The sequence below is a fragment of the Macrobrachium rosenbergii genome, chromosome 47 (assembly GCF_040412425.1).
Source record: "Macrobrachium rosenbergii isolate ZJJX-2024 chromosome 47, ASM4041242v1, whole genome shotgun sequence".
In the NCBI taxonomy this organism is placed as follows: Eukaryota; Metazoa; Arthropoda; class Malacostraca; order Decapoda; family Palaemonidae; genus Macrobrachium; species Macrobrachium rosenbergii.
This window is the reverse complement of record NC_089787.1, coordinates 18,148,526-18,163,247: the sequence shown is the minus strand read 5'-3', so window position 1 is coordinate 18,163,247 and position 14,722 is coordinate 18,148,526. Positions and strand designations below refer to the sequence as shown.

General features: G+C 39.3%; 1 protein-coding gene across 1 annotated transcript in view; it reads right to left on the bottom strand.

Moving 5' to 3' along the window:
- Positions 1–200: 200 nt before the first annotated feature.
- Positions 201–14,722, bottom strand: part of LOC136830567 (alkaline phosphatase-like) — an 18,666-nt gene continuing 4,144 nt past the window's right edge. The window contains exons 2-12 of the mRNA XM_067090080.1: positions 13,543–13,685; positions 12,836–12,940; positions 9,401–9,516; positions 7,826–8,018; positions 7,477–7,646; positions 5,884–6,082; positions 5,129–5,262; positions 4,223–4,421; positions 3,157–3,257; positions 1,874–1,997; positions 201–1,579 (exon numbers count right to left, since the gene is read on the bottom strand). Of these exons, the coding sequence (XP_066946181.1) occupies positions 1,323–1,579; positions 1,874–1,997; positions 3,157–3,257; positions 4,223–4,421; positions 5,129–5,262; positions 5,884–6,082; positions 7,477–7,646; positions 7,826–8,018; positions 9,401–9,516; positions 12,836–12,940; positions 13,543–13,639 (1,695 nt within the window). The 5' untranslated portion in view covers positions 13,640–13,685 and the 3' untranslated portion in view covers positions 201–1,322. The remainder of the gene's footprint in view (positions 1,580–1,873; positions 1,998–3,156; positions 3,258–4,222; positions 4,422–5,128; positions 5,263–5,883; positions 6,083–7,476; positions 7,647–7,825; positions 8,019–9,400; positions 9,517–12,835; positions 12,941–13,542; positions 13,686–14,722) is intronic.

Here is a 14,722-nt window from a genome sequence, read left to right as displayed (position 1 = left end):
AAAGTTCTGGCATACATTGTAATCTTGATCTTTCATGGGCATCCCCTTTTCTCTTCAAAGTCCTCAACATACCAGTAAATTTCTGTATAAACTTCCACTATCCATCAGCATCTATCTGCTATCCAGTTACTGTCAAAACTAAGGGGTCCTCATAATAACAGGTGTTAAAATATTGCCATTTAGGAAAATAAATGTGGAAATATGTTTAAAAATTTCTTTTGAATATTTACAATAAAATAGCATACAGACATAAATAACTCTTGAAGCAAATTGTCGAAACTGTATTCTATTTTGTACATTTCATAAAATAATTCTTGAGAAAATATGGCAAAAACATTTTAAGTTAATTTTGTCTGCATTTCAGTGGCTGTCGGTCACATGTGAGGATAATTCATAGAGACCTGTGTTGTGAATCACAATAAAAAAATTTCTTTAAAAAATTAAAATAATCAGTGAAAGAAAGATGATATAAAATACACAAAATGGATATGATATTAGATTAATGATAGCATGCAGTTCAAACCGATGAGAACAAACGACATTTATATGAGAAAGGTTAAAATATATGCGAACCAATAAATGAAAACAGACTTGCGAGATGCATTAAAAGAGATTTTTGAGAGGGTTGCATCCCTCATCAAAATGGTGGAAAGGTCTAAGCTAAAATTAATCGTTCCAAAAAGGTCATGATTCAAGGGATGACCTGAAGTGTGATAAAAATGTTTTTGACAAAAATATTTTCTCCCTTTCATTCAAATTGTTTTGACGCTCTTCAAGTGCCATCAGCACTTTTTCAAGAACAAATTTAGAGTCAAATTGTCTCACTAAATTCAAGTACACAACCACAGTGCACTAGAAACTACTAGTTTGAAATTGCACTCTACCATGAAGGCCACAGAATACTAACACTAAATGATCACGCAGCGCTGGAAATGTATATGAATATTTCAGTAAAAACATGATTTTAACAATATGATGCTTAATTAATTTAATAAATATAAATGGAAGATTCATTTCCCAAGCTTTGGAGAGTGTTAGAGATTACCTCTGACAAACAGAAAGGACCTCCATTGTCAGAATCTCATCTCACATACTGTACATTGCAAAAACGGCAGTTTCTCCTTTAGGGAACGCCACTCTTATACTCTTACATTACTTCTTATTGGGAATGTTCATTCCTATGAATAAGATGGGGAAAACATTCCTTAAATCTTTAAGAATCTTCCGAGTGCTGTCTCCCCAACGCTTGGAAAACAAACGTTCATAAATATCTCCTAAGACACTAAAGCTCTCCTTTCGAGATCGGGAAAAGTCCCGCGAATCTAGCAGTTGCTGGCAGTTCTCACGACCAGAATCAAGACCAACAGAAGCAGTCCGAGGAAGTTGGCACCGTTCGTTGCGGCAGACGACGTCACCTTGAATTTCTCTCTCAACCGGTCTTTGACCGTTTCATAGACGTTGGCGGGAATGTTTACAGGACGACCGCAGTCTTCGTAGGGACCGATGCAGGCTGCGTAGCCCATGACGTGAGCTACGTGGGTCTGCTCGTGAACTCGATGGAATAAATGGGCCATTGGACCTGAAGATAAAGCAGACTAAATTTATCAGAAAACAGCATTGTAAAAGACCTGTGCGATCCCTACAGTACTTCACATTATTATTATTATTATTATTATTATTATTATTATTATTATTATTATTATTATTATTATTATTCAGAAGAACAACAACTCTATTCATATGGAACAAGCCCACAGACGCCATTGACTTGAAATTCAAGCTCTCAAAGAATATGGTACTCATTAGGAAGTAAGGCGCTCTTTGAAAGGTGAAGCAATTCTGATGATAGAAATCAATCGTTGTAAAATCTTACCCAAAGCAAAAGCAGCAACGTCTTCCCCTCCGTGAGTTTCAGAGCCCTCAAACGTCGGCACGGCAGCCAGAGGCTCGAAGTCCTTGTGAGATGTATCGACTCCCGTCAGGTTTGGTCTCTTTACCTGCCGAGTGATAAAGATATTTGGTTAGGAATGCAGCTGTAATGTTTTTGGTGGTAAGGGTCTATGGCTTGGTGATGAGGTTTGGAGCTTTCTCCCCTTAATAGGTAAGGATATTCAGGTGATGTTTAGTTAGTTTGGGATAGGTTGGTTTATGTTAAACTGAAAAGGTTAGTATAGGTATCATTTAAGGATCCCTCAACACAGCAGTTGGAATGGGAGATCTTACAATATGTCTCTGAAATCTGATTGGTTGATTAACTGACTGATTTAGATGATTAACTGGCTTTTCAAATCTAATTCAGGTCAGCACAATCTTCCTCCGTATTTCTTTTATAATGAGTAAGCCCATACATACGTAAGATAATTACTAATGTTGGTGGTTAATAAACATTATGTGACTACCGTAGAGAATGAGAGATCTTTGTTCTAAATGGTCTGTGCCTCCGCAGTCCCAATCCAGCGTCACCAGCAAAGGGCTCAATGATTCCAGCCTCAGCTCAATGACTTTTAGACTTGGTGGTTCCAGCCTCACCTTACAAGCAAGAGGCTTGGTGGAGCCAACATCACTTCCCAAGTAAGAGGCTCAGTGGCTCCACTACTGCATTGCAAGCAGGAGGCTCAGTGGCTACAACATCACCTCACAAGCAGGAGGCTTAGTGGCTCCAACATTGCCTCACAAGCAGGTTTAGTGGCTCCAACACCATCTCACAAGTAGGTCAGTGGTTCAAACACAAACATTGCATTAGAAGAAGCCAGCTTAGTGGCCCCAGCATCACACACGCACGAGGCCTCACAAGCATGAGGCTTAATGGCTCCAACATTGCCTCACAAGCAGGTTTAGTGGCTCCAACATCTTCTCACAAGCAAGCGGCTCAGTTGTCCCAACACTGCATTACCAGCAGGAGGCTCAGCGACTCCATCAACACCTCCCTGGTGGGAAGCTGCGTGGCTCCAAGTTCGCCTCACATGCAATTTATCAAAGATCAATCCAGCTGAAGAAAGGAGGTCGATTCATAAAAAATTCAACGTGCCCGTGTTGGACTGAGCAGTTAATTGTGATTCTGGCAATTACTCAACTGTTGGGGTTAGTTAGACTTGCTAGAACAGGAAGGTTAACAACTACCAGAGCCAATGCCCTGAACTTAGCTACAAGACTTACTCCGTGGCCATCCCAAGTGAAGTTGTACCCGTGACCATTGGTAAACATCAGAGTTGTGAATGGAAGACCATCTGAAACATCGTCACTGGTTTCGACAATACCTGCGGAAATAGTGAATTATATTGTCAAATTAGATGAACTGGATTGAATTAAATAACTATTTGCAGTCCATTCTGTGGCCACTTGAGTATGCTTGCTACCAAATTAGATTTTCGTAAAGAAAATGAAGCAGCTTCGTATAATGATGCATAGTACTGTAAAACTGAAACTTCAAACCTATTACTATTACAATGGGTAGATTTCTTTCCCTTTAACTGCACAGAGGAGAGTTGTCTTCTGAATTAGAATTGAAACAGAAACAGAGGTACATCTCACTCACCATATTTGAAAAAGAAAATTTTGTCTAAAGGTTTTAAAAAAGGATATCTTACCAATTAAGTGTTGAATGACAGACAGGTTTTCTATCATCAAAAGTATGGACTGCCATTGCTTACTGACACTTCAACAAATTGCCACCACCATTTCGTAGCCTACCACAGTAACTAGTACCCCTGCTATTAGTCTGTCACCTCTTAATCAACAATACAGACTGTCACCTTCTCTACTATCTCTACTGTGGACTGTCTCCATTACCAGTTACTGATTGTATCCTCACCTACAGTTGACACATTCAATATTTCCACTACAACTGCCTGCCACTTTCCTTTTTAGCAGTACCATGAGTTGACACCTTTTATACTGCCACTACTATTGACTACTACCTTCCTTGTTACCATTGCTACTAACACCTTCCCTATTGCCTGCTACTGACTAACACCTTCTTATTGTCACTGCTACTGACTGACACCTTTCTTATTGTCACTGCTACTGGCTAACACCTTCCCTATTGCCACTGCTACTAACACTTTCCCTATTGTCACTGCTACTGACTACCACCTTCCCTATTGCCACTACTACAAACTAACACCTCCCCTATTGCCACTGCCACTACTGGCCCCTTCCCTATCAGCTGTACCTCGTTTGACACCCTTCCTACCACAATTGCAGCAGCTGAGGAGCACTTTACCTAGGATATTGTTGCCTCTTTTTGGGTAGCCATTGATTGTCATGACGTGGGAGTGGTCAGCCGTGACGATGATCAGAGTTTCCCGGAGGTTAACCATTTCTAAAGCCCTTTCCACTGCTTCCTCGAAGGCCACCAGTTCCTCAAGAGCCCTCTTTGGCATGCCGTAGTGCAAGCCGTGGTCGATCCTTCCTCCTTCAACCTGGAGAATCAATAGTTGCAGTTTAAGACCAGAAAATGTGGTCAGGGTTTATTTTGTATCTGAGGAGAGACATAGCAGAAGGCCAGGCCAGAAAGTTCAGGATGTATTTTGAAGTTATGGGGAGGTTGGAATAATCTTTAAAGACCTGAAGATGAGGTTGTATATTTGGTGAACTTTGATGAAGAAAATGTGTTTTTCGGTTACATATCTAGAGAACAAATGACAGATTCTGATAAAATTCGGTGTTAATGATTATTAGGCAACGTTTTAGTGGGCATTAGTGGAGGGGCTTTTGCATGGTTTCTATGGGGTAAATTCCTCCAAAATTTGTACCTCTAGAGTGGATTAACAAATTTTTATATTAGCTAAGTTTATTGAAACTCAGTTCATTAGATTTTTTTGAAACAATTTTGTTAACCTGACAAACTGAACGAAGACCACAAACTCCTTAATTTAGGCAATCAAAGCAAAACATTCACTGCTTCCCCTGACATATACATGATCTATGCAGCAACAATTTAGACATTAATTATTATGGCTAGCTAAACTGAACATTCAAATGGAACAAGCCAAAAAGGCCATTACCCTACAAAACAGTTTCCCACAGAGTAATATGCACAAATAAGAAAAAAACAATAGCAATGATAATGGTAGAAACAAAATAAGCAAATAGTATTCAAGCATAGAGAGCAACACAAACCACCCACCAACAAGAAAAACCCTTTGTCGTTTCTCTGCAGCCGCTTGATGGCCACCTCCACCATCTCTTTGATGTGGGGCGTCCCATCCAAACTCGTGTCTCTGTCCACTTCGTAGGGCACGTGTAGATCTCCGAACAAACCTAGAAGGAAGGGAGAAGTTTTAGTTTTAGATCATAAGGTTCTTGCCCTATTTTGGTCCTAGATCCATCTTGGTTGCAGTCTGCTGTCATCAGGGCTTTCTAGAGACTGATGGAACTGTAATTTTAAATGGGGACACCCTTGATTAAGTTGCAGTTAACCACATACAGTCTTCAGCTGTTTTCATAAAAGTTATTTTCTGCTTTACTGGTGTTGCCAGTTGGGGATTCAGATAGAAAGGGGAGTAATGGCACTAAGACCCAGATCAGATTAGGTTAGGTTGGGTTAAATGATGAATTTTGTATAATATCTATATTTTATGGGACATGAAGCATTTGTAAAATATTAATATAGGTTTTATGTTACATGTTGTATCTCTTCTATATATTACAGGATATGAAGGATTTGAATGATATGTCATCAATTAGATGTTTCAACATTGCACATATGCTGTATGTCTGATAGGCCTGGACTCAGTCGGCTGGACTAAGTCAGCGTTCCACATCAGGCCTCGTTTTAGTCTACACCTGGCCATCACTTCCAGGTCGCATTCAAGACACAAATGAACATATAAAGACCACAGCAGTCCACTCAACCAACTCCTGAAGGTGAAGAGCACTCACCCATGATGTAATCCGTGTTGTTCACATCTAAGCTGCGTAGTTCGTGGGTCGTGGTGACATAGGCATTAGTCTCGCCCTCGGCTTCTCTGTCCTGCTGCCACTTCTTCACTAGGTTGCGGCCGTCGCTCCTCGGGCACTTTTGCTTCTCTCCGTCGTTCTTAGGGTTGCCCATCTCCTGACGCCCTCCGCCCATGATCACCTGCACAAGTTTCAATCGAATGCTCTTAGGTAGCAATAAACAAAGACAAGAGGTAAGTGGTACGGGTCCATTTTGTTCAGACGTATTGCCCCTCTGTTGACCTGGCTAAGTGGTATGGGTACATTTTGTTCAGACCTGTTGCCCCTCTGTTGACCTGGCTAAGTGGTATGGGTTCATTTTGTTCAGACACATTGCCCCTCTGTTGATCTAGCTAAGTGGTATGGGTCCATTTTGTTCAGACCTGTTGTCCTCTGTTGACCTAGCTAAGTGGTATGGGTACATTTTGTTCAGACACATTGCCCCGCTGTTGACCTAGCTAAGTGGTGTGGGTTCATTTTGTTCAGACCTATTGTCCTCTGTTGACCTAGCTAAGTGGTATGGGTACATTTTGTTCAGACATATTTCCCCTCTGTTGACCTGGCTAAGTGGTATGGGTCCATTTTGTTCAGACACATTGCCCCTCTGTTGACCTAGCTAAGTGGTATGGGTCCATTTTGTTCAGACATATTGCCCCTCTGTTGACCTAGCTAAGTGGTATGGGTCCATTTTGTTCAGATCTATTGCCCCTCTGTTGATCTAGGAAAGTGGTATGGGTCCATTTTGTTCAGACCTATTGTCCCTCTGTTGACCTGGCTAAGTGGTATGGGTCCATTTTGTTCAGACATATTGCCCCTCTGTTGACCTAAGCATCAAGTCTTTTATCTGGTGTTGAAGGGCATGGGGTCACTGACCTCATCCCAAAATACTAATTAGCAAATGGAAGGCTACTAATCTTTGGAGCTATTGATCACTGAAATTTTATCCAGCAATTTTGAAACCTAATTAATATTCCTAGTCGATTTCTCGTTGCACAGAGTATCATGAAGTCTTCACAAAAGTGGTATAGTTTGAAGGATAATATCATTACAACTTATGTGAGAATGTTTGTCCTGATAATTTTAATATGGAAATAATCAGGGTAATGACGCTGTCATAAATAAATCAGTTTTGAGTGGAATTGAGGTTGTTTTGCTACGAATCAGCCCCAACCTACAAACAGTTCACATAAAGCATGTTTCCTTATGCAGATATTTACCTTTGATCTGAGAACAATTAGTAAAGTATCAGTAGATAGCTTTTTCCAAATACCTAAGGCTCATAAAAACAGTAAGCAAAGCATTTTTCCATTTTCAAATACCTGTCCATGATCTGCAAACAGTCTATCAGTATATACGAAGCAACGTCTAACTTTCAGAGGTGCCTATACCTTTACTTGTAAATTCTCTAACTTCTCTGATTTTTAGAGGTGGCTATACCTTTACTTGTAAACTATAATTGAAGAATCTATCCTTTAAAAGACACACGAAACGTTGCCCTTTTTGTTTCGCAGATCTCTGCAGAGAAACAAAATTTACCTTCATGTTTCTGCCTGGTTCGTCCTCAACAAGTTGTCGTGCAATGTCCTTGCAAGCCGAGGCCCCTTCATATTTCTTCATAATGGTGTCGCACTGCCACTTCCGACTGGCCGATTTTGCGTACAGGCCCCCGGGGGTTGCATGAGAAACCTGCGCTGTTGTCACCACACCTGATAAGATGATACATTTCCTAAAAGATCTGGATAATCCAAGGTAAATAAAGTATTCTGCTGGCAGTCAGGTCTAGCAAAATGCTACACCAGTAGCAATGTCAAACAATGCCATTTGGCTAACACCACCTTATTTTTTAGCTCATTTAATAAAGGTAAGAATGTTGTCGACGACATACCAGTATCTTTATCGGCATCTTGGGCCCAATCCAGAACAGTTTTCACTCTGTTGTTGTTTACTAGGGAAGCCTTGCAATCATCCAGCTTCACTTTTCCATTGACACCCAAAGTGTAAAAGTTGGCCTTAACCCCCGAGAGATAGGCTGTGGCGGTTCCAGCGCTGTCTGGAACTTGTTTGTCCAGGTTGTACGTCTGGAAGAGAATTTTACAAGTATGAATTAAATAATGACACAGGTGCCAAATCTGTAATGACTGGTGTAGTTGAAATGTGACCATGGTGATTCATAGCCTGTAATGATTACCAGCAAAATAACAAGCTCAGTAAAGCCTAAACTAACCTTGGATACCGAGGTTACTATTGTCAGAACCAATCTCAAATCAAGGTGTCTTAATGGTGCTAACACAGTGTTGTTTGCAACATCTCAGTGGTCACTGTTTGAGCTTACAGTCTTGTACATACAGTGGCAGGTTTTATTGAGTTCTTGATTGACATTCCCCTAACTTCTGTCATATTCATCTAATCTGTTTTCTTAATATTAATCATCCCCTTATTCTCATTCTTTGGCAGTTAGCTTAAAAAGCAGTGGCGTAGCTTTGGGGGGAGGCAGGGGCAGGGCTCCCCCATTCAGATGCTTTGCCCCACCACTGGGGCCCCAGTTGAAATTCCCTTTGTAGCTAGATTTTAACCCTTTGGTGGTCAAAAGCAGAATTATAGTTATAGGTTTTTAACACAAATGACGTTTGTTCATGAGATTTTGATCCAACTTAATGTTATCAACTTATGTATGAAGTGATTGAAACTATAGTTACAGTTTTGAATAAGTGCAATGCAATTTGCTACTGTTGCTTACAGTTAATTTCCAGGGAGAGGAGATGAAGAAGAGGAAATGGGATAGGTTGAAATTTTTAAGAGATTTTGGAGGGTCATAAGTCTTTTGTGTTATTGATGATACGCACTATTATGATATATTTACATGACAAGGATATTATACTATAGTTGAAAATCAAAACTTGATCATAGAAATCAGGCTAGTGTTGAATATAAGGTTGTGAGGAAATTGACATCACAGTATTTGATACATTTGCATATAGTAAGAGTTGAAAATTAATTGGAAATTGAACTCTGTCATTTCAAATACAGGTTTACTAATTACTGATACTATTATTTTCCTTCGTTCACAAGGATATAAACATTCCAGAATAGAATATTTTACTAATTACAGAATTGGTACATTAGTTTTGTGTGATTTTCTTTGGACCCCCAAAAATATCTTGGCCCTACCTAGGCCACTCACTGATGGAATGTCAGCTACGCCACTGTTAAGAAGTAAAGTGATATTTATAGTTTGCTCCTGATGACAGTTCATGGCAAAAAAAAAAAAATAAATAATAAAGAGTGCCAACATTACAATGTTCAAAATTACCAACTATTTTATGAGCAATAACCTCAAGTATTCAATGCCCGCTGTGGGAAACCACGATGAAAGTAAGTGATGAAACGCAATCACAAAACTGGACTTGAAATCTAACCTCAAAACATCTTACCAGGGGTAACCTTTCACTTGGTGTCTCACCTTCATCAAGCCAATGTTGGGAAATCTCTCCCAGACCAGGTAGCCTTCTTCCCCTGAGTTTCCTTTCTTCTGGCCTTTCAAGATGCGCCCTGCCGTGTTAACCGTGATGCCCATACCTGCAAAATAGAGGGGAATCGTCAACCAAGCGTGAGTCTTCTCATTGCCACACATGAATTGGAAACTTCAAAACAATGGTCAACAAAGAACTGAAACCTTATAGTAAAGAATGACAATAATAGAGCTAAACATGTTTTATGTATAACAAGGAACTGAAACCACATAGTAGCAAGTGACAGTAAATAGAATTGAACATGTTTTATGTATAAAAAGGTAGTGAGACCACACAGTAGCAAGTGACAATAAATAGAGCTGAACATAGTTTACATATATGTGAATAAAGAGTATCTGAGTGTATGCCCAACCAGTGAGGAAACTGAAAACTAATTTGAAAAAATTATATTCTCCAGTTCCAATCGAGCATTAGCTAGTGGTAAGTATGAAGTGAATTGACCAACAAATACGAATAAAAAATAATACGTACAGTCACTTGAGCAAAACATCAACAATAGGAGGGAATGATGAGAGCCATCAACTGCCCAGGAAACTCAGTATCTGTAGCTTGCTTAAACAATGGAGAACCAAATGACCTCAGTTAATTCGGCATGATGAAAAACCAAGCGACCTTAGGTAGTCGAGACTTGATGGAAAAACAGAGACTTATCTAGTTAGGGCTTGACTTAAAAACCAAGTGACCTTAGGTAGTTGACACTTCATGGAAAAACCCTGGAGACTTGGTTACTTGGGACTTGATGGAAAAACCTAGTGACTTATCTCATTGGGACTTGATGGAAAAACATACTCTTATCTAGTTGGGACTTGATGGGAAAACCAAGTGACCTTAGGTAGTTGAGACTTGGTGGAAAAACAGAGATTTATCTAGTTGGGACTTGATGGAAAAATCTAGAGTCTTAAGTAGTTGAGACTTGATGAAAAAACCTAGAGACTTAGCTTGTTGGGACTTTATGGAAAAACCTAGAGACTTGGCTTGTTGGGACTTGATGGAAAAACCTAGAGATTTATCTAGTTGGGACTTGATGGACCTTAGAAAGCAACTTGTGAAAAACAGAGACTTATCTAGATGGGATTTGATGCAAAACCTGTGATCTTGAGTTGGACTTTATGGAAAAACATAGAGACTTATCTAGTTGGGACTTGATGGAAAAACCAAGTGACCTTAGATAGCTGAGACTTGATGGAAAAACAGACTTATCTAGTTGGGACTTGATGGAAAAACCTAGAGACTTTAGTAGTCGAGACTTGATGGAAAAACATAGAAATTTGGCTAGTTGGGACTTGATGGAAAAAGCTAGAGACTTGGCTTGTTGGGACTTGATGGAAAAACCTAGAGACTTATCCAGTTGCGACTTGATGGAAAAATCTGAGTAGATGGGACTTGATGGAAAAACCAGTTGGGACTTGAGTAAAAACCAAATGATCTTAGGTAGCTGAGGCTTGATGGAAAAAACATAGAAACTTATCTAGTTGGGACCTGATGGAAAAACCAAGTGACATTAGGCAGTTGAGACTTGATAGAAAAACCTAGGGACTTGGCTTGTTGGGACTTGATGGGAAAACTAAGCGACCTTAGGTTGCCGAGACTCGACGGAAAAACCTAGAGACTTATCTAGTTGGGACTTGATGGAAAAACTAAGTGGCCTTAGGTAACTGAGGCTCGAAGGAAAAACGCACAGACTTATCTAGTTGGGACCTGATGGAAAAACAGACTCTTTTATAGTTGGGACTTGATGGAAAAACCAAGTGACCTTAGTGGAAGAACCTAGAGACTTGGCTTGTTGGGACTTAACGGAAAAGTCATGTGACCTTAGCTAGTAGAGGTTTGGTGAAAAAAAAACAGACTTAGCTAGTTGGGACTTGATGAAAAACCAAGCGACACTAGGTAGTTGATACAATGGAAAAAAACCTGGAGACTTATCTAGTTGGGACTTTATGAAAAACGCAAGCAACCTATTGAGACTTGATGTAAAAAACCCAGAGACTTAGTTATCTGGGACTTGATGGAAACGACAGCAGCAACCTCAGCTAGCAGAGGCAATGCAAAACCATCTGACCTTAGCTAGTTTTGACTTGGACAAAACACCCTAGCTAGTTGGACTTTATGAAAACAATGGGACCTTTACGAGTCAAGACTTGGACACAAAACCAATAACCTCAGCTAGTTGAGATTTGACAGAAAAACCAAGAGACCTTAGTTAGTTGAAACTTGATAGACAAAAAAACAAAAGCAACCTTAGCTAGTTAGGACCTAAAAGTTGAGACTTGGACAAAAACCCAAAAACCAAAAATGACCTTAGGTGTTTGGGACTTTATGGAAATAGAGAAAAAAAGAGTAATACATCTCATTTCTCAACTACAAAGAAAAAAATATACCATAGAATAACAGTCCTCTAGGAAGTGATAAGTTCTAATCACTTGTCTGTTGTTAGGAAAAGTTTAACAAAAGAGATTTTCTTTATAAAACGTACATATTTTTGTATCTGAAAAACATTGTTCGACAAGAATTCAAAACAGAAAAAGACCCCAGAGGCTAAGAGAAGATTGTAATCAAAACAAGTTACGAGACGAATGCATAGCAAGAAAAATAAAGCGAAAGGTCAAAGACATTAACTAAAAAAAACAGGCTCGCAAAACTAAACTACGAGTGACAAAAACAACACGACATTCAAATGACATCAAACACGGTGGGGAAACCTGGAAATATGAGCCTTAAACAAGTTTATTTACTTGATTGATCTGGTGTCATGACTTCAAGGTCATTGGCGCTAAGTGTCTATCTACTTTATGTATCATTAATCTACTTCCAATTAGCATCATTATTTTATCTTTGCTTTACTTTTATGTGAATTATTCATTAGCACATTATTATTATTATTATTATTATTATTATTATTATTATTATTATTATTATTATTATTATTCAGGAGATGAACCCTATTCATATGGAAGAATTATTCAGGGTCTATTAACTTGAAATTCAAGTTTCCAAAGAAGATGGTGCTCATTAGAAAGTAAGAGAAGGTAAAGGGAAATACAGAAAGAGGAGATCTCACTTACTACAAAAAAAAATATATCAATAAATTAATAGATAAAACTATATTAAAATGCTAGAATGATAGTATGATAGTAATGCAAAGCATCTTCGCTTGATCTTTGATAGTTCCAATTGCACGACCTCCTCTGGGAGGCTGTTCCACAGTACTAGGGTTTGAGAGAAAAAAGGACCTCTGGGACTGAGAAGTTCGACAGCGAGGCATAACACTTACTCCATATTTATCTGAACAACTTCGCTTCATTCATTATTTATTCCCACACAGGTATATAAATCAGGTAATTAATTATTGATACAGTGTTACTCACCATCACCCAGGAAGAGAATGACATTCTTGGCCACGTTGGTGAGCTTTGGCTGTTCCAGAGCTTCCTCGATCTCCCTTTTTCCCAATTCCAGCCAGAATTCCGAGTCTGGAAAGAGCAGAATATTATAGAATATATTTAGGATTTAGGCCCAAGGCCAAGTGGCTTGGACCCATGAGGTCATTCAGCACTGAAAAGGAAATTGAGAGTAAAAAGGTTTGAAAAGTTTGACAGGAGCAAAACCTCTCAGTTGCACTATAAATCGATTGTTAGGAGAGGTTGGAAAGTAAGATGGAGGAAAGAGAATATAAACGGAGGTACAGTAAATGGAATGAAAGGGGTTGCAGCTAGGGGCCAAAGGGATGCTGCAAAGAACCTATTGTAATGCCTACAGTGCACCACGTGAGGTGCACTGACAGTATTACCCCCCTTACAGGATATAAGTCTTATAATCATCTCTCCCATTTAATGTGATACTGTGGAATAGTCAATCTTCTTACCTATACCTGGGAACATTTTCCTCATCCAGAGATACCTTACACACAATGGCCTGCCTTACAAACAATTTTTCAAGCAATCACTAAGCCTTCTCAAACTTGTAATCTCATCAGTTCGTAAACTTTCTATTCTGCAACCTCTTGATAAGCGGTTTAAAAAAGAATTATATACATTCACTTTTACACTTATGAAGGAATTTTAAGGAATCTTACCATTCTCGCCCACATTTGGTGAAGGATAAACAATTTCGGCGTTCGCCCACCCAGCCAAAACTGTGGCCAGTAGGACAACCGTATTCAGTGACGTCATCCTGGACTTAATCTGCGCAGATGGGTTTATGAGGGTGTTTGGGTACCTGGAAAGATAATAAATGTATTATTTTTATTATTATATACACCTGACTTGACAAGGTTAGTACATGGAAAAAAAATTCACTGCAAGCCAAACAGAAAATTGGCTACAAAAAGAATTTACATGAACCTAGCTGTTGGGATGGAAGAGGCTCGTTAAAATCTGTGACCCTGACTAGGGAAGAAGGGTATATATATACACTTATGGAGGATTTAAGATATGAAATGTGATTTACACAACAAAGGAACGTGGCGCTATAGATAAGAACTTCCCGTCTCGTTGATAACAAGGGAATCCTTAGAATCCTCATTTTTCGTTGTTATTTCCCAACAAATTTTGTTCACAATCTCCCCAAGTCCAAGAATTTTTTTAAAAGACTGACTTAAAAATCAGAAGACTAAGATTGTCTCATAAACTCTCATTTAAATTAATAAATGCTCGCAGAATTTACCGGAATTCAAGGAAGGATAATCATGTCGGAAGTTCTAAGCTTGGCAACTCGACCTTGAGTCTAGCAGGGACAGAACAATCCCAGTTGCCCGAGTAAATGAAAGAGGATGGACTCTGTGTCTATGTGAATCAGGAGGAATAAAGTGGGCAGTCCCACTTGGTGATCTGGGATACTGGTTTTGTTCTATTCAATTCAGTTTATGCCTAATTTATTGAACACTTTTACAAGAAAGCCTCAGTCTGACAAATCGAAGTATCCAGCTTTTATTATTCTTTATGAAAAATCTGGCACAAAGTAAAGTACCGAGGCACTGTCAGCCATTCAGTGCTTAAGACTGACAGCAGCTGGAGTGGTTGGATAGCAAGACTGAAGCCAGGAAGTGGTTTGGCATAGAACAGGTAAGGTCTGTCATTCAGCGCTGAAATGGAAATTGAGAGTAATAAGATCTGAAAGCTTAACAGGGAGAAAACCTCAAAGCAGTTGCACTATGAATCAATTGTTAGGAGAGGAGGTTAAGATGGAAGAAAGAGAATATGGACGCAAGAATAGTAAAGGGAATGAAATTGGTTGCAATTAAGGCCTGCAAACAA